Source organism: Xenia sp. Carnegie-2017, unplaced genomic scaffold (assembly GCF_021976095.1).
Source record: "Xenia sp. Carnegie-2017 unplaced genomic scaffold, XeniaSp_v1 HiC_scaffold_14, whole genome shotgun sequence".
In the NCBI taxonomy this organism is placed as follows: Eukaryota; Metazoa; Cnidaria; class Anthozoa; order Malacalcyonacea; family Xeniidae; genus Xenia; species Xenia sp. Carnegie-2017.
The window spans coordinates 6,350,874-6,373,803 of NW_025813447.1; the positions used below are offsets into that span (position 1 = coordinate 6,350,874).

At 35.9% G+C, this 22,930-nt stretch overlaps 1 protein-coding gene and 1 non-coding gene across 3 annotated transcripts in view; both read left to right on the forward strand.

The window, feature by feature from the left end:
• The window catches only part of LOC124434056 (protein unc-79 homolog), a 42,470-nt gene extending 23,175 nt beyond the window's left edge, over nucleotides 1-19,295 (forward strand). The window contains exons 24-41 of one of the 2 annotated variants that reach the window (XM_046983913.1): nucleotides 774-1,064; nucleotides 2,196-2,234; nucleotides 2,304-2,419; nucleotides 3,604-3,689; nucleotides 10,312-10,473; nucleotides 10,673-10,738; nucleotides 10,866-10,976; nucleotides 11,338-11,442; nucleotides 12,077-12,154; nucleotides 13,061-13,153; nucleotides 13,327-13,502; nucleotides 14,083-14,269; nucleotides 14,340-14,390; nucleotides 15,321-15,455; nucleotides 16,073-16,150; nucleotides 16,642-16,686; nucleotides 18,517-18,593; nucleotides 18,708-19,295. In XM_046983913.1, coding sequence (XP_046839869.1) covers nucleotides 774-1,064; nucleotides 2,196-2,234; nucleotides 2,304-2,419; nucleotides 3,604-3,689; nucleotides 10,312-10,473; nucleotides 10,673-10,738; nucleotides 10,866-10,976; nucleotides 11,338-11,442; nucleotides 12,077-12,154; nucleotides 13,061-13,153; nucleotides 13,327-13,502; nucleotides 14,083-14,269; nucleotides 14,340-14,390; nucleotides 15,321-15,455; nucleotides 16,073-16,150; nucleotides 16,642-16,686; nucleotides 18,517-18,593; nucleotides 18,708-18,774 — 1,963 coding nt within the window. In that variant the 3' untranslated portion in view covers nucleotides 18,775-19,295. The remainder of the gene's footprint in view (nucleotides 1-773; nucleotides 1,065-2,195; nucleotides 2,235-2,303; nucleotides 2,420-3,603; nucleotides 3,690-10,311; nucleotides 10,474-10,672; nucleotides 10,739-10,865; nucleotides 10,977-11,337; nucleotides 11,443-12,076; nucleotides 12,155-13,060; nucleotides 13,154-13,326; nucleotides 13,503-14,082; nucleotides 14,270-14,339; nucleotides 14,391-15,320; nucleotides 15,456-16,072; nucleotides 16,151-16,641; nucleotides 16,687-18,516; nucleotides 18,594-18,707) is intronic. The other variant, XM_046983915.1, reaches the window with a different exon arrangement.
• On the forward strand, nucleotides 9,973-10,109 carry LOC124435746. The gene has a single exon (XR_006945143.1). It is a non-coding gene; the product is annotated as a U8 small nucleolar RNA (small nucleolar RNA).
• Nucleotides 19,296-22,930: the final 3,635 nt, after the last annotated feature.

The window sequence follows — 22,930 nt, forward strand, 5'->3', positions numbered from 1 at the left end:
CAGTCATAAGCTTTTTTGAAAGTAGTTGAGTAGTTTGAATGTAGCCAACTGTTATTTAGGCTACTACATATAATCATTGTACATTCGTTATTAATTGTGGTCAAATACTTTATTAATTATTACCATATTAACATCGAATATTACCATATTACTATTGAACAATGGAGGGGTTCAAGGTTAAGTCGGAATACGTTACATCACCTCTTTTGAAATTCAAAATACCATTGCAATAATTCTGTGTGTTGAAAATTTCTGAAGAATATTTTGAATCAAAAAATATTGTTAATAGAATTGTTTATAAAGTATTTTGAATTTAAATTATGATTTTTTAAATGTATTCTGACTTACATTAGATCCGCCACTGCCATTGGAACGTTACCACATTATTTTTATTACCATATTACCTTTGAATCAGTCGAGGAAAGACAAGAATTTTATCATAAGTTTCTTTGCTTGCCTGATGTATGTTTTTCTTATGAAACATCGAGATCAAAAGTTGGAGAAATTTCCTGAATATTTTTAAAAAGGATGCTTCAAGAAAGCAGCTATTGTTTGGAACTTAGTATCATCCTTGACCTTGAATCCAGTTTTTATTTGTTCGTTTTCTAAAAGACCATCCTTGAATCCCATGTTGACTTGTTTGTTTTCTTAAAGAACATCCTTGAATCTCGTGTTGACTTGTTCGTTTTCTTTGGGACTATTCTTGAATACCGTGTTGTCTTGTTCGTTTTCGTTGAGAAAGTTTTTCTTTAATCTTCCTTCTCACGTTGTAGAGTAGCGTCGTTGGAAATCCAAAAAATGGCTACTGAAATTAGCAAAGAATTCGACTCACCCGACCAGGAAGAGGCTGTAGATACGCCACCACTGGTCCACACTGGGGTTACTGCACCAGAGTCGCCAAATGTATATGATCCCTTCGATTCATGTCCTGGATGTGGATTGCGTCTCGAGCAGTTCGACGAAGAGACCATAAACCTGTCCATCATTGTTCTTGCCACGTTTGTACATAGATACCCCACCGTATCAACTCCTTGGCTTTTAAGAATTTTGCTGTGCGTTGGGAGGTTTGTTGAGATTTTTGTGCGGTTTAATTTGTTTTGTTTTTAACTCGCTGCTTTTTAACTTTGCTCTACACGATTGCTCTACCCAACGAAAACAACCATCTCAAACGTGTTTTTGACAAAAACAACTATAACTCTGACTTCATCAAACGCAACAATTACAAACCCCAACGAACTCAACGAAACGAACAACTCAGTGCAACAGCAACGATACCTTACATCAAAGGTACGTCTGAGACTATCTCGCGTATCTTACGATCATACAACATACGTGTCGCACATAAACCAATCACAACGTAACGACAAGTACTAACGAACATAAAGTACAAAGAACAACCCAACGAACGACAAGGTGCAGTTTACAAAATAAACTGCTCTGAGTGCCACGCCTCCTATATCGGGGAAACTGGCAGGAACTTAAACATAAGACTTACTGAACACAGACGAGCTACTAAGAAACAAGACAAAACTAATCTCATTGCCGAACATCACCGAATCACAAAGCACAACATTGACTGAGACTCGGCAAAATGCATTACTTACAGTACTGACTATAGACAACGGCTTACATTAGAAAGTTGGTTTACCAACTTGGAACAAACCCCCCTGAACAGATCACAGCAATTACCGGCACCTTACAAACGACTTATTCACAATGCAAACGATCAACTAAAAACATTACACTTCACACTAATTCACAATGACAATACACAATTGACATCCACACATTACAACAAAAAGCATCGCACCTAAATCACACATCACAACTAAAAACATTACACTTCACACTAATTCACAATGACAATACACAATTGACACCCACATATTTCCTGTACACACAATACAATGACGTAAAAACCATATAACAAATACGGCTGACCTGACGTTTACTCCTCATTTGACTCTGAAGATGACTACCGCTAAGGTTGTCGTCGAAATGTCAGTCAACAACAACAAAAACAGTCCTTCTCAGGACTGCACCAACCTGGACGATCTACATTTACAAACATGTAACGATACTCCCGGGTTCGAACATTTATTTTATTTCAGCGTTTCACATATATTGTAAAGAATTGTCAGAAGTCCTATGAATTTTCATCTTGTATTTTCTTCTTACCGTATGCTTTTTTTTAGGAAGGTCGTAAAAACCGTTTATCATTGGCAACTGAAAAGGTTATTCACATATTTTTGTAATTGCTGGCTTTTTTCCTGAACTCATATCCTCTAAATATTCTACTTTAGCAACATCATCACGCCACTCTCAAGTGTCGAAATAGCAAAACAATTTCTGAGGTGTGTCCTTGTTCAATTCGCCCCGAACGGACTCTTTCCTGAGTTGTTTAGGACGCCAATTGAAGGTAGGTTCGTGGACTTCCAACAGAATACACCTGGTATAAGATATCTTGACCTCCATTCTTTGCTTTTCTTTTCACTTGCCGTGTTGAGATGGTTTCTGTTTTTGGCTTCAACTATTCGTTAGTTTAATTTAACTTAATTTTTTACTGTTCAAGAATTAGTATTCAAAATATGGCGACACGTCGATTTCATATTTCAATTCAACTGTTTATCGAAGGTGTTTATCGAAGTTCAACGTCTGGTAACATAGCCATTATTATTAGTCCATTAACTTTCTTTTAAAATGCGCCTTTCGCACATAATCACCACCTCTTTTGTTTCTAGAATCTGCGGACGTAGAGAAGTATACAGTAGGATAAATGAAATGATCCTATATATACATGTTATAATTTGCAGAAAGCAATTGAATCAAAGAAACTTATAATAAGGCAGAACAGGAATATATGCCCCCGGGTATATAGGAATATACACCCCCAGAATGATTTCCTCCCCCTCCCCCAATATATGAGCTGGGTATGGCACTCTACACCCTGTAAAAAATGTGAATCGATTTTATTTTAAGCCTGTTCTCCACTAACCATGTATTGTAACGTATCGTAGCATAACGTAACATGGCGCATGCGTGCTTGTTCATATTGACCATCAAATTCATAAGCACGCATGCGCCATGTTACGTTTTGCTACGATACGTTACGATACGTGGCTAGTGGTAACAATAATAATTGGCTTAATAATTGAACGTCGCACCATGTGTCCGGTGTCCCCAAATGGCCATGAATCCAATCTTGCTCTAGCGTGGCGTGACCAAGGTCCTGCTACAACGTACGACAAGATACTGACTGTCGTAAATAATAGAAAGAATGTTGCGCCTTTGTCTGGCCTTAGTTCAATGTTTGCTGTTTGACTTCACACAACGTGCATCTATAACTAAGCACCGGTTGTTGCGAAAATGTTTGTTTTGTCACTGATATTAAGAGAACACGAATTAACCATGTACGTTTAAAAAGTGGAAAAAAAGATCAACAAATGTGTCGTTGTCGCCATCTTTCGAATCCTGCTTTTTCTGAAGTAGGGTTTTGAATTGTTGTCCACGCGAATGGGAGCGGGATCTATTCCGTTCAAATTTCATTTCACCCAACCATCTAGTGCATGATGCTCGGTTGCAGCTTCATTTTTTTTTTCGTAGATCCGACGATTTTTCCAGCCATCGCTTCTGCCTTAAGTGATTTTCCTCAGTTTAATCAAATGGGGCCAATATCGTATGTCCTGCGGGTATGTGAATCTGCTAAATGTCTTATTCAATGCTTTTGTTTTATCCACTGTTTTGGTGTGATCAACGTAAATGATCTAATAAGAGGCCCGGGGCGTTTGACAAGTTTGAACGGTTCTAAGGGGAGACTGGGGCGGGGTTGACTTGTGTTTTATCTTTAATGTTGTTTGAGATACGTCATCTAAGCCCAACGGACTACACACTATTTAATTATAAATGAACTAAAATGCGACGCGTGTGCTGTTAGATACATACGTGTTGGATAAAAAATTAAAACATTTGCTTTGTTTATTGGATCATTTAAGTTGCGGTACCAATTTGTATCAATCTTTAAAAACGTTATGGTTTTAATGCTGAAAGCAGTCATTAGAAATGATATGTAACATGCCAAAATGTTATTTCACAGCAAAGCTTTTAAGTGTTCGATTTAACAAAAACAGTCAGTTAGCTTGCCCACAAATGCACGTCGCGTTTGTTTGAACTGTCGAAAAAAATTATACAAATTATACTGCTTTATTCAAAAATGATTCACTTTTAATTTGCAAATATCCAATTCGAAAAGCTATTGGCTATTGCGAAATGCGTTATTTACAGCTTGGTGGCGTACCTTTTGCCGTATATTTTGCTTGTATTTTGTGTCTTCAACTTTCTTTTATCAAAAATTACAACTTAATAAGTTAGCAAAGATGATATCAAATCAGAGTGGAAGCCGTTCCTTTGAGTTTGAATTAAGCAGTATAATTTATGCGACAACTTACACGGATGTGACTTATGCGGGAGCAACCTTTTCTTCAATAATTAATAGTACCATACGACAGTTATAGGTAGCCTAGTACGGTGGCTCACAAGGGCCACCACACAAAATAAAAATATTAATACACACACAAAATAAAAATGCACACACAAAATACATTATACACACACAAAATAAAAATACACACACAAAATAAAAATATTAATACACACACAAAATAAAAATACACACACAAAATACATTATACACACAAAATAAAATACACACGCAAAATAAAATACACACACAAAATAAAATACACACACAAATACATTATACACACACAAAATAAAAACACACACAAAATACATTATACACACAAAATAAAATCCACACGCAAAATACATTATACACACACAAATAAAAATACACACAAAATAAAAATACACACACAAAATAAAAATACACACAAATAAAATACACACACAAAATATGATTGCGGGCGCTTGCAGTGTGGCTTACTCGGAATTGCTCGTAATTGATCGTTTTTGTTTTCAAAGTTCTAATGGTTCCAACTTCCAGAGTACATAACAAAATTCACTGATTTCACTGTGATCAATTATTTCAAAGTTGCTTACGATATTGCTCCCCGTATTCTGGTTAAAATTAAGGTTAATGTGTTGTCCTTTGAAAGGACATTATTGGTCTAGCCTGTCCTGTACCAGTTATAAACAGCTTTGGGGTACTTGAAGTTGAAGTTAACGGACTAGCAGAGCTCGAAGGGCAACTGCTTGAAGAGACGCTACTCGTCATTGACGCTTCAGAACATTTTGGCAAAGAAGTTAATCTTCCCAAACGCACACCGCATTTGTGACAAAAAGAAGCTTCGTCAAGTGATTGTGCACCACAGTTGGCACAAAACATAATTATGCCAGGATTATGCAAGAGCTTGCTTTCGATTCCTTTTCAAATGTAATTTCAAATGTTTCGCAGTTGAAACAGTTAAATACGACGACAAGTCGACCACATGTTAAAATCACAATTAGTGAATTACACATATCTGATTACAAACTGATAATATGATAGTCAGACCATCCGACACTGCAAGCGCCGCAATCATATTTTGTGTGTGTATTTTTATTTTGTGTGTGTATTTTATTTTGTGTGTATTTTTATTTTGCGTGTATTTTTATTTTGTGTGTATTTTTATTTTGCGTGTATTTTTATTTGTGTGTGTATTATTTTGTGTGTATTTTATTTTGTGTGTATTTTATTTTATGTGTATTTTTATTTTGTGTGTTGATGTATTTTGCGTGTGTATTTTTATTTTGTGTGTGTATAATGTATTTTGTGTGTGTATAATATATTTTGTGTGTGTATTTTTATTTTGTGTGTGTATTAATATTTTTATTTTGTGTGGTGGCCCTTGTGAGCCACCGTAGCCTAGGATGACTTACCAAGTATAGATAGGGATAAATTGTTTACGTTTTGCTGGCAGGCTGATTAATTGAGACAGAGGTTGACCATTGTTGCTAATGTGTGACTGTTGTCTAAAGGCACTCTACCAAATCTACCCGCCAGCTAAACGTAAATAAGGCAAGTTACAGCTGCAAAAATCTTTTTTGGCGTATTGTTACGTATATAATACAATAAAATATGGCAGAATACCACCTACGGCCACAATATCATTCATCCTTCATAAATCGCACATTCAAAGAGCGATGGAAATGAAATGAGAAGCTAAAAAATTAATTTTTGAAAGAAGGGGGTAAACTATTTTTTGTCAAATTTGTAAGTACAGTGTCAGAAGATGGCGCGGGTTGTGAGGAAACGTATATAAATTTCTTTCCTCTGTTTTATCCTTTACTTACTACTCATGTAAAGTGGGATTTGATTTTTATCATGAGATTATAATTAAGATATTCGATGTTTTTAACGTATGACACGTTTGCGCATGCAGGGGCGGATCTAGGATTTTTCAAACATCAGTCATAAAACGTCGAAGGCGCTCCGCACCTGGGGGGTCTGAGGCATTCTCCCCTGAGAAATTTTGAATTTCAGAGCCTTGAAAATGCCATTTTCAGCGTTTTAGAGCAATACAAAATGTATTTGTGGGCATCATTTTTGCGTAAAAACAACACATTTTGCTTACGTTTTTTTCAAAAAAAAAAAAAATGAAGTGAACAATACTTGAATGTTTTGCCAAATATTTAGGCTCATTATCATGCCAAATATATGGCTCATTAGCATGTCTAGGAACGTAAAATTTATTTTACAATAATGCTATTCAAAAACAGATATAGTCTTCAAAAATTTCTACCAAGTTGTCAGGCATAGACCCCCATAGAGACCCTCATTCAAACCTCTATGTAACGAGTTTAGTTAAGTTAGAAATTTGGTACTACAAGTGACAGTTCATAGGTATAGAAAAGCTCAGACTTCAAACCATGCAAGTTTATTGTAACCCTTTACCCATCTCCACATCAGTGCCAGCAAATTCACCTTTTGAGAAAAAACTCAAAATTTTTTTCTGCCAAAGGTTAAGCAAAAATTATCAGAGTGAAAATTTGCAGTTAAGGACAGCTTAATGCCATAAATGTTTATTAGGTATTTCACTAGACTATTATCTCCTGTAAGTATATGCAAGGTGTGCTATATAGCACTAGTAGCATTGTATTTGCAAATACAAACAGAATATATCCAACATGTCTTTAATTATATAATTACATGAATGTAAAAATTGGTTCATGTGTCATGCTTACTGGTTATTATAAATATCTTTTCATATGATCAAAGCTTGTTTAAATGTAAATCAGAAATAATTTAGTTTATAAATTATATTGATCATCAGAAAAATTACCTAGTGATCTTGAAAAATACTTTGCTGTTTTGCCAAATTTCAAGGTTTATCTGCATACATAGAAAGACATTTTTACTTTATAGAAAATGCTTTTCATACATCAATAGCCCTTTGGAATTTATGGCAAACAATCTGGCATGAGCCGTAGATTAACACACCTTTACATCTCTACATGAGGTGTTCAGTTAGAAAAGGGGACAATATGTGACATGGGACAACATTCCATGTATGTGAAATACTCAGGTTTAATACCATTCCAGTCAAATTGTCAAAATAAAAAGCTTCATGGATCAGAAGACTCAAAATCACAGGTTATAGTAAACAGCTTCTCATGTAATCAATGTTAGTTTTCTCAAATCTTAAACAATATGTAGTATAACTGTCCAATGATTGAATGATCAATGATCATAAACTGAAAACCCCAAACATTTGTTTATGATAAAGTAAATAATAGTATGGCGCCTTATGGCTACAGATTTTTTATCCATTGAAATATATTTGCAGGAATGTAGGATTTCGCTGCCGTATAACGGCCACGATTCCCCAAGCACTAAAGAAATCATAGCTAAAAGTCCTTCGTCAACAACAATTTCAGAAGCATCAATCTGCTTACCATACGCCATATTGACATAAATCGCATCACACACTCGCATAATTGACTTTGATATATTACATTCATGCATACACTTCACTTGTCCTTTACTTACGATTTTGGATGTAAATTTCTACTGATAAAACTCAAAACAATGTTGGCTTTCTTTTGAACATCAATGACTGAAATGTCGCTCGCGAGATCGTCTTTGCCAAGCATTTAAAATTAATCCATAAATCCATAAATTTCCACCCTCTTGAAAAAATTCACATTTTGGACAGCAGCATTCATGTCAATATATGAATTTGTAAAAGATTTCCATAAATTCCATCTGATTGTAGTTTAGTTTCTATCATGCTTATAAAAATTACTATAAAACGATCAAACATTCAATTCAGACAGTGAGCTTGACTATGTTAGTTCAGTTGGCTATCAGTCGAAATTCGTCAAACCAATCACAATAAAGCAAAAATTCAAATGAACCAATTGTAAGATAGCAATTGGACTCCCTTATACGTCCGGCCACCCTTATTATCAGTCGAGACCATTCCAGACTCTCCACTGATCTGGCTATTGACCAATAAAATAAGCGTTTTTGACGTTCATAGACTCCTTTATCCGTCGAACCAGTCAAGCCACCCCGCTTATCAGTCGGTTATTCCAGGTCAATTAAAATTCAACTGATCTGGTTACCAACGAGATATTCATTGATTAGTTATTACTTTTCAATAATAAATAATGCGGGATTTTTATCACGAAGCAGTGAAATCCATATATATATATATATATATATCTGGAATGATAACGACAGTACATTTTATAGATATAAAATTGAAGCAAAAGTCCTAGTCTCTTGCGCGGTTTGTACGTCAGTTCCAGTCCTTCAAAGTCGAATATTCACGCGGTTTGTACGTCAGTTTCATTCCCCTGAGTGCCAAACATACACGGCCAATATAAATTTGAATACAAATTGCAAAAGCATAAACGTATAAACAACATCACTACAAACAACACACGAGGCCAACTCCTCGCAAAAGGTTATTTTTTACAGCTGAAACTTTACTACAGTGAGTTTGTTGTAACTTACAACTTGTAACGAGGAAAAGCCAACTGAAAATTACACTGTATGCTAAAAAGACAATACAATAAGAAAATATGACGAGAAAATATTCAAGCATAAACTTTTCTTTCGTCCGAAGGTAAATTTTCAAACGGTGTCAGACAGTGTTTGTCTTTTTTGTTATTTAAGTGGATTTAAAGATCTGTTTTTCCGAAGAAAAAAGAAACTTGAATACCCAGTTTCATAAAAAATGTTGAGTCTATAACTCGCATTTTTACTTTTTACAAAGCGATTGTCATTTTCATCGATTTTGATAGTGTTTCAAATACCAAATGGTTTTCATCTCGATATCAATAATTGAATATCCTTAAAGACTTTGATATGTTTTAAAGGAAAACCGCAGCGTAAGAGCAGGTCGACTAAGTTCACTTGACCTTGCTTCTCTCGATTTATCACTTTGATTCACTTTCCGTGAACGTTTTCATTCCAAAAAATTCGTTATTTTTACGCTCTGATCAAGATCTGAACTCTACCATTACGAAGGGACAAATGATTTAAAAAAATTAAAATGTACAGGCGAGAGACTAGAGCCTGACGTGTGATGACGAATGATGACGAAAAATATTTTTTGGCTTCAATTTTTGGCTTCGGTTATCATTCCAGTTATTCAAATGTCGAGTTCACTGTCACGAAGTAAATGCGATAAGAAAATAAGAATAATTAATGATTTTTTAATTAATATGAATAGGTAATTTTTGAATTTCAAACATCAGTCGCGCGACGGATTTGACATACTCTAGATCCGCCCCTGTGCGCATGTGCATTGCGGGAAACTCGTTTCTTAAACTAATAAAAGAAAATATTAGTGAAATATTTTAATAATGCTACTTTTAATATTAAATATGCTATTATGTGATGTTCTCTATGAATAATACGTCGTAATACTAGATGAAAGGGTCATGCGCAATCATAGTGTTTTGTCCCACAAGCGGCAGATAACGATATTGCTTTTATATGCATTATTTTGCCATTGTTGATTATCATCAGTAGGGTGATCCTTACCTGTAGTCCTTCGGGACACAGTGAGGACACATGATGAAAGGTGAGAGTAATGATGTGCACTGACTTACTTCTCTGGATTTGTTGGGATCGCAACACCCTCATTTCCCTTTCTGATCCCTGCTGGTGATGAGTTTTCCTATCGAACTAATATTACCTGATTGGCATCAACACATAAACCTTTGTTAAGGCCCAAAATTAAGGCCCACTAATTTCGACAATAGTGTACTGTCGAAATTAGTGGGCCTTAATTTACGGTTTCGAAGAAAGCGATATTAATATCACAACAACTATAATAATAGCAATATCTATTTCATTAGAGTATATCTTCGAAAACTATTCCTGATCGCTTGCAGTTGCTGTTGCCCAACATGGCTGCGTACCTCGAGAATGTAAATAAGCATCCCGTTGATATGTGGAAAGGGCAGCTAGGAAAGTTCATTCGATTTCTTCAAAAGTTGTTGCCGTTTTTACCTAAGAATGTAAGGTGTTTGTGGATGACCAAAGATTTGTTCTATTTTCATATCGCTCAAGTCATGCTTTTAAAGAATTGTGTTTGTTGTAATTGAAAGAGAGCAAAACTTTCTTATTTTTATTGTTTCACGCGTAGGACTACTTGACACATGTATAAGCCGTAATTTCTCAGAAAGATGTGAGATTAAATTTGTTTCCTTTATGTAGTATGATGCAACTCCTGTAATTTCCATAATGTTGGCTTTTATCAGTGCAGCTAATTCATCGTTCAAGGTACAAGTTCGCGGTGGTATCTATCTCATCATGGTGTAGCTACTTATATACTGCTTTTTTTTGAGTTGCCAGAGACCGTTTGTCTACCAATAATCTATCTCGTGCTTATAAAATTTCTAACTTTTAGGAACTCCTGGAACCGTATGGAAACGTTTTGCTTAAGATACTGCACGATTGCACGTTCGAATTAAAACGTCTCATGGAGCTTTGCGCTAGATGTAATGACGTTTTTACGAAGGTGTGTAAACGCGGTCAATTTTCCGCCGTCAGTTGTGTAGACGTAGTCTAAGTTATGTTTTCGTGTGTGTTAAAAAATCGACTCTATACGTTTTCCACTAATGAAATTCAATTTTCCGAGGTTAAGTCGGCTATCCGTCTTTTAACATAGTAGTTTTAGTTTTATTCTAAGAATTGTAGAATATAGCTAAATTGTTGGAATTGGTGAGGAATTCGCGTAGTTGAATGACGTAAGCTAACAAACACACGTATATTTTTTATTCGTATGGTTTAATTGATTTTCCTTGTCGTTCTCGTGCAGACCCTACTCTCCCTTTGAATGTGACATCTCCTCCAGTTTAACTGATTATTTTGTGTTTCAGGAGCGAAACAAGCTATATCTCACCAAACTGGTTTTACAAGAAATTTTACTAGTTTTGAGATTCAAATCCTCTCTCCCAGAAAGGACCATTCGATATCTTATGCAAGTACGGTTGTATATGATGTACATGTTAAAGCATTTCAAGATGTCGACTTATCACCAATGTCAGCGAAGACAATGAAAACAACAGCTGTACACGTCTGAGGGGTAGCCAGCCCGCACACAAGTTTGCCGACATAATATTTTGGTGTTTACTGACTATAAAAACATTAGAGTTGAACAACTAGATAATGGCAATGATCTAAAATTAACATCATATAACCAAACTTGCGGCAGGCTATGCAATTGTTACATATTCTAGTGTACGTTACTTGTCTTCATGAAGAACGTAGCAAGATCGATAATTGGGGTACAGGCAATATTCGTATACACTGTATTTTAAGGTCCTTTGAAATCCATTCTATACGGATTTTAACATGCCATTAGGAATATAGCCACCCTCCTCCTCCCTCCCAGTTGTCAGCTTGCTATGTTTATGCTAGTCCTAACCCTAACCAATGGTTTTTCGTTTCTTTGGATATACAATTAGTAAGAATAACCCTTTCATTAAGTTTTCCTCGTAGAACATCTTCAAATTCTGTGAAGCTTCGAAGCAACGCTTCCAGATAGTTTGGCAAATTTTCGCCGATTGTTCAACGACTACTCATCGAATATTAAAATCTACGTTTCTCTGACTTTAGTTTCTTTGTTTCGACGTTGGCACTCGTTACTTATATTCAATCGAAGGGGATGATCTCTACATTGATCTACCGGCATCGGTAAGACCAGATTACTTACTTTAATTTATCGACTTGGAAGATAAATGAATATAAGGTGCCGTATATCTTTCCAAACAAATATTTGCGTTTGACAAAAACGTTCATTTCTCATGCTGTTCAACATTCATTGTTTGTACTCGTGTGTGAGTTATTTGTACCCGTGGTTGGTACCATAAAGAAATGGTCCATGTCACTCATTTGTCTGGCTTTGTAATGCTAATTTTATGCAGAGCTGGGTAAAATGAAAACTTAAGTCATGCTCTGATTAGGGTTTGTTTCTCTTCGGTGCCTATCTGTGTATTTAACGTAAATGTCTACATAACTTCGGTTGCAATTGGTATTAACAATAGTGAGTATAATGTAGCTTGTAAGATTCACATCGGATGTGATTCATCGAAGTGTCTATTATCTCGAGTAAATTCGCAGCTCGTGTCACGAGTAGATTCGCTGGGCGATAACCACAAGTTTTTCGGTAGTTCTGTTTTGAGGAAGCAGTGACAATCGACCTGCTTCAATAGCGTGATAATAACAATAAGGTTTAGTGTCAACAACGTGTCAGTCAGTTTTAGATGCTGACGTTTGTTGTTATCACCTGACTTACTACCAGGTTTTAACAACAAAGAAACTTGACTACGATGTGTTATGGAGCATGTACTTGGACACACTATGCGTAATAAGCACCGAGGTCTTGCTATGAAATAGTTATCTCAAGTACATATTGACCTTCGTTTTGATTTTTTAAAAGAGTGAAAGGTTGATTTTTTATACAAGAAAAGCGAGTGCAACTCTTTTGACTGAACAGTATCAACAAAACGAAATGTAGCTTAGTCCATAGCATATCCGGTTTTGTGGAGAATAGGGTCAACACAAAGACTATCCGGGACTATACTTTTTGCTTTTTTGTAGGCTCATACGCACGCCATGGATAATTTTCAACATCACATCAGCGAAGCCCTGGATTTTATTAAAGACTGGAATTTTACGAGGAAAAAGAAAATGGTAGGTCAATATTTTATTCCAATTAATGAGTTTATTTTCATGTGTGTAACATTAGGTAGGTTTTTTTGAACTAAGTTCACGTTGTAATCGTGTTGCTCCATTTTATTAAAGTTTTCATCCGAAATGGATTCACTTCACGAAATCTTTTGTGTCGACCTTTCCTTATTGTTTAGGATGTCCGCAACGACTGGGAGGAACCAGAACTGGGCATGCGCTGTTTAGGTGTTCATCTCAAGGCGACTATCTCTCAGCTTTGGGCGATCGAACTCACGAAACCATGTAGACATAATAAAATGTATAATAAAACATTGTCTTGGCTTAAGACCCCTCCTACCGCCACACAGCTAAGGTAATGTAAGACTTATATACGCCCGTATTCTTTAATCTTTCTCAAACTACTGAGTGAGGCCTCAAAAGGCAAAGTCGCCACTTAACAATTCGAAGACGGTATTTTAACCTCACTGATTGCTTCATTTGAAATAATTTGGAAAAATGTTGCCATTTTGTGGTGAAATGAGTTTGTCATTATCCACATCGTGATGGCAGCACGATGTTTTACTTCTGCAATGCAAATTTTTCGACAAAATTATTGTTTTTTTCTTTGGGAAATTCATTAAATTCATTGTTTTTCTAGTGATTGAACACAAATATATTTATATGAGTAGAAAACGGGCAGGCTGTGCTACTGCTATTGATTAGAGAGAGCCCATTTTCTATGTTGTGCCCAGGGAGTGCGAGTGTCAGTGGGAGTTAGCTTTCTTCAAATGCAGGCGTTAAGCTATCTGCTGTCTCTACCAAATGCTTGGCATTGCCATTTGTCGAGCTAGATTATCATTTAGGGAGGCGCGAATTATTTTAGAAGTTAAGCGAGGCTTAATTAGTCAGTGTGAATGCATTGAAGCAATTATTATTGACTTCTTTGTTTTTAGTCGCGTTACGTTGCATGAATGCGACACAAATATTCGCCTTCTGTCGTGGCTTCTGATTGGCTCTCTCTCTCATACGATCAACTTTCCAGATGCATATGTAAAGTCGTGTCCAATCAAAATGGACGAGAGCACGCACATTGCCGAATTCGTTCTAATAATATTAGCGAATTTTGCCGATAATTCTCAGGTAATAGCTCGCACTTATTTGTAAATGACCAACTTCCACAAAGCCATTAATTCTTAGTATTTTTTTTCAGGACAATATACTTGGGATTTCAGCTTTATTAAACGCTTTCAACTTGTGTTTGGTAAGAGTTTTTTTATTGTTTGCTCGTATCTGTCTTGACAGCGTTCACACGCTTCTGTTGGATGTATCAAACGTATTAAAGAAAGAAGACCTTTAGATAGTAACCAACTTTATTATATGGCAAGCGTAATTGTCGGCAAAATGGGGTGCGCTTTAATTGGCTAAGAATACATATAATGTATTAATCCTAACACGGTTTTTTTAATATGCACATGAAAAACATGTGACTTGGACGAGATTTGAACTCGCACCTTCGGGATACTAGTCCGCCGCTCTACCTGTTGAGCTACCAAGCCCACAGGGATTGGAGACGAGTCAAATCTCTTAAAACTGCGTATGGACAAGAGATTCTCGCCACTATAGTAGTTTACTGGATGGCACCGTGTTTCGACTTTATTCCAAAGCCATCAACAGAGAATACATATAATATATTAATCGGCTAAGGAAACATTTGTCGCGTCCATTATTTTCCCGTAATGGACCACGGTCGAATACGCGTAATTTTAATGTTAAAACTAAACAAACTTTGTAAAGCAAACAGCTGAAGTTTAGAAAGCGAAAAAATAATGAAACAGAAAACCATGTACAAATAGAAGACTCACTGTTGAAACAATTTCAAACGATTTATTTTTTACTAACGAAAACTCTGAAAGTGAAAGCCTCGCAAAACTGCTAGGACAAAAAAAAGAATGCTTCGTTCCTGGTCAAATAATGCCCTATAATAAACCTTTAATCTCGCTTGCCCGGTCTTTACTGAGAGATATCGGTACGTGCTCGGTCTCCACAAATTCTTCGGTTCGGTATTTCTCTGTAAATATCTCGCGCTCGGTTAATAAGCGCTTAGTAATAATTTTAATTGTAATAATTTATTTGCAATGGAATGATAGCTTGTGTTACCATGTTTCATGCTTCTTTTTTTGCTTTTCTTCAGCTGTGGACTCTGTATTGTGAACATCAGTTTCATAACGAAGGTTGTGAAATGCTAGATAGCTCCCTTACTGTCATCATGGAGTTCTGGGCACGAGTCACACCGGGAATACTTCATCTGTTGCAGCACACAAAAGAAGTTTGTTTGTTTTCAAATAGACGTATTTAAACGATTACTGCACACTGCAAACATGAATGTGTTCCAAAGACAATAGAATTACTTACAGTAAATTTACGTTTTAGCATCAGTCTTCTTCACATGACACTGAATTGGAGTGTATGCAGTAACGAAGTCGGCCGGATTATTTACTTCTACAATCCGTTTTTTTATTATTAAGATTCATTTCTTTAGAAAAGCTATTACATTCCTTGTTTTTTCACTTAGTAAGCAAAGAAATATTTGATATCTGGGAGTAGAAAACGGGCTGGCTTCGCTACTGAGTGTATATGACGATTTTTATTTCTACATTGACCGAAATTAAAGAGACTCGTATTTCAAAACTAGATCAGTTCTATCAAAGACACTTTACTGGAGCGCATGACTTCAGCTTCTTCGTTTCAGATACCCAAGAAAATTACCTCGATATGTGATATCACAATGGCATTGCATGCTCAAGACTCCTTATGCGTCAAACGTTTCGAGTTTTTTGACATTTGCAGCCAGTTTTTAAAGACACTAGACTAGGACTTAGACTTAAACTTCAAGTGTGTGTTCATCGTGTGTCGGATAACGCATGATTTCAATTTATGTTATAGTTTCGAAACACAGTTGGTGAACAGTTCTCTCATATTTTAATTTCATTGGCCGAGTGGAATGCAGCAACGTTACCAAAGGTTTGACTTAAAAATTATTAGCATAATGATTCTAATTTTTGCCTGCAAATGCCATATTATCCGGCTGTTACGAATTTGCTCTAGATATTTGCTGTTACAAATTTTCTGCGAATCTCGCTATCGATGCTTGCGATCAAAAACTTAGAAGAAATACAAAAGTACCTTCACTTCTTCTACATTTTCTCTTGTCAACTCTCACTCATTCTCCTTATAAGATCATGCTAATTCACTAACGTATTTATAAATAAGTGACGTGAGTCTTCCGAGCTCTTCGTGGAGCGATTACTAATGATGGAAGTTGCTGTCCGTTAGAAAGTGGTGTTTTTATATCTTTAAGTCCGAGATCGTTTCCTTCAATAGCTGGCTGACGTGTTTTTCATTTTACGTACATATTTGTTTGTCAAAATGAGCGTATACCGAAGTCATAATTCTGTAGCGCTAAGGTATACGTCATCGTTCGTATTTTGTTTACATTATATATTTATCTTTAGTTGCTACCTCTGTGGTCGTCAGTTCTGAACACGTGTGGTGTTAAGGTAACCTTGGAGATATTTTGTTTTACAATGAATAAATCAGTAGTATTTTTCTGGCTTATGGAGTAAAAGATTTTTTTTCAGCTTGCGAAATTTAAGAACTTGGGGAGAGAAAGACTCACTAACTATTCTTCGAAAAGGGGCAGTGCTTCCTCACTTTGATAGCAAAATTTAGTATGAAAGAGAATGTTTGCTGTAGGTATATTTTAACTTTAAAAGGTACGTATCTACGATGCACTCGTCTAGTGGGCTTCTAAAGATTTGCGCTGGAAATATTTTCAATTCTTCTTCGCTGGTCTAATTTGTTATATTAACATTACCTACTGAGACACAGAACGATTTCAAAACAACACAATTTTATTTTCTCACATGACAGTGGTGGCATCATTTTCCTTACGTCAGATTCCCCATGTTACGTTTTCTATCAACATAAATGTATGAAAACTTATTTTAAAGAGAAACACCTTGTCTGACGTTTTCTGATTTTTATACTTTGACTGCTCGATTATATATGATTCATACAATATGAAACAGAAAACATTTTACTGAAAATTTGATACTCATAATTCCCCCGTTCCGCCACCTCCCCCCTTCCCCCCGCCCACAGACACGCAGACTTCTATTTCCCTACCGACCAGTGTGGCATATATGCAATTTTTTACAAGATATGGTCTGACGAGCTTAAACTCTCCCACCTGCTTTATGTAGATGCAAAGTTCAGAATAGGGGGGAATGTTTAAGCTCATCCGACCGCATCTGGTAATAAAATTACTTACATGATCACACTGCTTCCGACGCTCTTAGCTGCAGGGGCGGATTCAGCTGTAGGCAAAATAAATTACTTGAACACATCGATTAGTTAATTTTTACTACTCGTGCTATCGAAATCGACTTTGTTGACCCCATTCAACTAAAACACATTGAACGCTACCTGAAGCAAACCTTTTAAGCCAAATCTTAAACCCAGACACGTAAGATTACACCCAGACACGCGTGTTTAGTGTTTCGAGATTCTCTCGCGGAGTGAAAATTGATTGAACTACTAAACACACGTGTCTGAATGTAATCTGGCGAGGCCGGGTGTAATCTCGCGTTGCTGAATGTAACCTCGCGTGGCTTGGTGTAAGATTTAGCTTCAAAAAACTGTTAGGCTTTTCTATTACAGGTAGCGTTCCATGTATTTTAGTTTAATGGTTGACCCATAATGCACTGCGTTTTCATAATATGGCGACTACAATGGGAGTACCCAGTGGGCTTCGACTACACAAGTAAAGCCATCCTTTTACAAACAATACGAAAGATTCAAAATATATACTCACAGAAGACAAAGCTACGCTACAACATAATGCTTGGTGCAATATATACTTTTAAATTCCTTTATGAAAGAAAGAAATGTCATTGATATTTTAACTTTGTTGTTTACAAAATTTTACAACTTTCTTTGCTTGAGAGATTTTATCCCTGCAATTTGGCATTTGGGAGGATTTAGCTTTCATACTTTCGCTAATAATACTTGTAGCACTACCCTCATGTTGATATTTTCTCAAATTTTTGATCAATAAGATGGCCGATGGTCCTGTCCAAACACTTGGGAATGTTTCTGAAATTAAGAAACCGTAAAAATCACTCGCCCTCGGCTCATGATTTCCCTCAGTCTTTCATGTTTTGATAAGATCGTCCAAAAGGGAAATTGTTTTAACACCAGACTGACCAGAGCACGAGTGTACGCCTGAACAGGCGCCATTTTCTTTTGAATTTCATTGCCAATGACTTTGTTATCAAGGTATTTTAAATTCAAAATTAGCGGTTATGATTTATTTTGCCTAACTCTAGGTCCCTTTCTGCAGTGGCTTGATATCCACAATTACCTCAAGGCATATCGCTCAGTCTACGATTGTTGCCATGGGAAGGTTTACTTGACAACCTAAACAATTACTATGTTTTCTTCTGAACTTGGAATTGTTATTGAACTTCAATCAGTGAAGTCACGGTAACAAAATTGCAACGTTTTTCTTTTTGAATAGGTTAACGATCGCATGTTTACGCGTGTTTACGGTCCCCGTGACAGCAAGACGCTGTTTCATTGGTTGAAGCAAAATCAGCTAAGTATGGCTAGGACCGAGCAAGCGGCATCAGGAAATTTACGTGTTTAAAGAGTCGTTTAAAATGCAAAGAAATTTGGATCGTGCTTCACTTTTTCATGGAAATTTCATTTGAAACAATGAAAGAGTTCAGTTGCGGGTCGACATTGAAGTACCTCTGACTTTGGGGAATATTCGAACAGATTTCATTTTTCATAATGCTAAATGTTTGTTAACACACTGGAAGAAAAGTAAACACTGAAAACAAAAATAGCGCTTCCACATTAAGGTGTTGAGCTTAGCTAAAAGTTATAGGAAATAAATTTAAAATTAATTACAAGAAAATAATATGAATATTTATAGAAATTTGACGATTTAATAATCGCCTCGTACAATATGTGTATGTGTGTTTATGTTTTTTTGTGAGCCACTTATATATGTTATTGTAATTTATCGTGTAAACTACATTCATTTGTGGATTTGGGAAAGTAGCTTTATAAACGAATTAGTAAAAATATGATCGAGACAAAATTAATGGTTCATTACCAATGTTCGCTACCAAACCCCTCACGGCCACGATTTCAGAAACCTGTATTTATTCTTGTTTGAAGCCATACATCTCTTAAAGTTGAAAAAATGTGTATGAACCATGTAGCTATATCATTTGAAATGTCCTTTCATGGCCTATTTCTGGTGAAATGAGGGTAATTTTGTCTTAAACGCTTTACTTCTTTGAATATGAAGTTTTTTTGACGAAGATCCTTCCCTCGAACAGTCGAGAATAAAATGCTGTGCATTTCTTTATCATTATGATAATATACTTTAAGATTTCTACGACAGAAAGCCAAAAAAGCTTCTTTTCAAGTAAAAAAACATGATGGTAATTGTAAGTATAAACAAAGATTTTCAATCGCATCAATTGCATTCATGTGAAATTCAAGTAAAAATTTTGACTTTCTTAAAAAGAAGCGACTTCAAAGAGTACAGTTCAGAGTTCAGGCGACGTTTTTTCTTATTTTCAGATATTTTATTGGAAAACATAATATTCAAATAGTAAGTTGTTTCAAGAACCTTGGGAAACCGTGAATGAATTTCGCAACTTTCTAATATGTAATTGCAAAATGAACCTCAACTACGTCGTTAGTGATCTGGAAGGTTGTGCATGCATGATCTATTTGTTTTAGTGTCCCGCACCATCAGGTTTTTGAAGGTACAACCGTTTTTTCTCGAAAGCACAAATCGTGTCCTTTTTCTCTCGATCGTCAAGCTGATCTTGAACTTACATGATTGAATACGAGGGCTAAAACGATAACTTTGGCCATCGCAACTTCGAGGCAACGACTGTTCGTGCTTACACTTCATGCGAACTTAAATTGCCACGCAGGACTTCATCTACCTTGAATTGCTATGCACAATAACACAACTCAGGGAATAGAATTCCGTTTTCTGTGATGTGAGTGTGATTGTCCAGTATTCAGACCAGGCTCAAGATGGACTCACCTGTTTTCTTTACTTTTCGGGATAGAAATTTGCTTTTCGTCGTTTATAATGAACTGTAAAATCATGTGCGAGTAGCTTTGACAGATGGCGATAGGGACAGGGCAGACTTAAACCTAACCCTAACCCTCCCCCTCTCCCTTAAAAACTTGTTAAAATCGCTCGGAAAATTTGGAACGTCCCACTTTCTAGATCTATTAGTAATATATTTTGAAGACCCTGGCATAAAGTATAATACATTGGATTCGCTTGAATATCAGTGACTCGGGTTAACGTCTTTATTAGATACGTTAATGCTTGCAAATCACCAGCACTTCAATCAGGCCTATTGAGTCATGTAGTCTGAGTAACCAGGAATGTTTTTGATATTACTACAAGATAAATCCACGATGCAGTAAATATAGTATTATATCTTTCATGGCTAAAGATATCGTGCATGATTACTTCCTCGTTAATCGACAGCTGCGTTAAATGTTACCTTATTCCCATTCCCAACATTCCCAAAGAAAGCGCATGAAAATTGTTTTCTGTAGTGTAGTTTGTTGTTTCAATGCATTCATTTTCTTTATATAGTTCAGTTTGAACGAGATTTGACTAAAGTTTTTCTCTCCTTGTAGACTTCAGTCGCCGCAATTAAAAGAAAAGAACGAATGAGATAAGGAAGTTTTTTGTGAGTATGTACATTACGACAACAACCGCGTAAAAAGGTTCTTTGTAACTCGTAGACTTAACTGCAGGAAATTAAAACACTCGAAATCAATTTAAGTATGATATTCTTTGACATTGTAAAAAGTTAAGCCGTGATGACTTCGATTTTAACTGTTGCGGAGTAATAAGTTGAAAAGTCTATTGTATGGTTACATGACGTTGCTTATGTCTACGTCTTTACCATTAACATTCTCTACACTCGTAAAAATCATCATGTTGTTACAAGTTGTCATCAACGTTGTTCAACGTTGTCAATAACAAAATGCTGCAATATTGTGCTGCACCCTGAAAAGACTTCTTTATTTCACAAAGAATTTTTGTTTTGTAAATATTTTAAAAGCGGACGTTTGAATGTTGGCACCATAATGATTCAATCACTTATTTTTGTTGAAAGCCGAAGTTCGTAAATTTGGCAAGGCTCGAAAACGAGTGATTGGACTGAAGTGTATTCAGTTTTTAAAGACACACGCATTTTATCGTGGACTTCAAAACTTTTTTCCCGGAATCCATCGCCAGAAATGTTGGCGACAGCAAATATATAGCAAGTTTAGATTGAATGAAACAGAGTGTGCAAATCAACTTTAAATGGTTGCCACTACAATGTACACATAGGACTGTAATTTAAATGGAGTTAGAAGAATAACATTCGTAATGTTAGTGATTTGGATACTGCAGCAACCCCAAAACATGATTGTAGCAATATTTATCTTTTTCAACTTTTCTACGTTGTAGAATTATCTCTTCTCTTTCAAACATAACGTAGTATTACTGTTCTCAAGATTGTTGGAACATCGGATATAGTCAGGCGTCCTTTATATAAGAACTATATGATATTAGCTCCATCAGAGTGTGTTTTGTTGGAAAATTTAAGCACTTAAGTCCCGCGTACTTAAGTGCCCCGGCACACGTCATCTTAGTTAATCATATTTTTGTTATTTGTTATTATTGATATTGCAATCGTTCTCGTTTTCTGCTTCTCGTTAATTCTTAAACCTAACTATCAAATGCCTTCGGCGAGCGTTTCTGAAATAGGTGACACGCATAAGTGATAATTTATATGCCTATGTATCACTAATGCTAAGCCCAAGGTGCATAAATTATAGCACAATAGGTTAATTTTTAAAGGTCTTCCATAATTGATACACCCTGTATGCTTATCTATATTTAAAAATGATTCAGACAGGATGAACACTGTCAAAGATAGTTTGCATAAACCCTTACTGTACTTATTGTTTCATTCCAATAAACGCTTCGTTGTGCATGGATAAAGGCGTCTTTCATTATTTTTTCTGCTCCATGATGAGTGTCATTGTTTAGCAAGATAACGAGACTTCTGTTCTTTTGTTTTTGTATTTAATTTAACATTGTTGTTCTTTTTAAAAAAATTTCAACGCGCAACTTTTTGCTGACTTCTCAAAATGTAGTTTTCTTAAGCTGGTTCATTTTAAAAGAGAGTTGGTCTTCATTGCGCCTTTACATGATGTTTGAATCGCTTACATCGAATTACGTCAACCCACTTCTCTCACTGATATGTTTATTACACTGGGTAACGCACCACGTATAAAATATAGTAAGATAATTGAAGCCGGAAGTTGGCTCATCTGATTATTACCTTCTGGGGGTATCGGTCCCACTTTACTATACTTCTTTACAATACTTTAGTATTACAAAATCACAGTTGCACAAAAGTATAGTAAACTAGGACCGATATCCCCCATGAAGCCAGTAGCAAATGATCGATCTTCCGGCTTCAATTTTCGCAAGAGATGCTTTACCCAGTCTAATATACATATCAGTGACTTCTCTACTTTCCTTGTTGTTACGTAACACTTCGACATTTAACGCTTTATATTTGTGCATTTAGTATAGTTCGTGCTTCCCATATATGACTCAAGGAATGGCATTCCTCCGCTTTTTCACTTATCTAAGATCATAATTTTTTCACTCAATTTCGTCTGTCT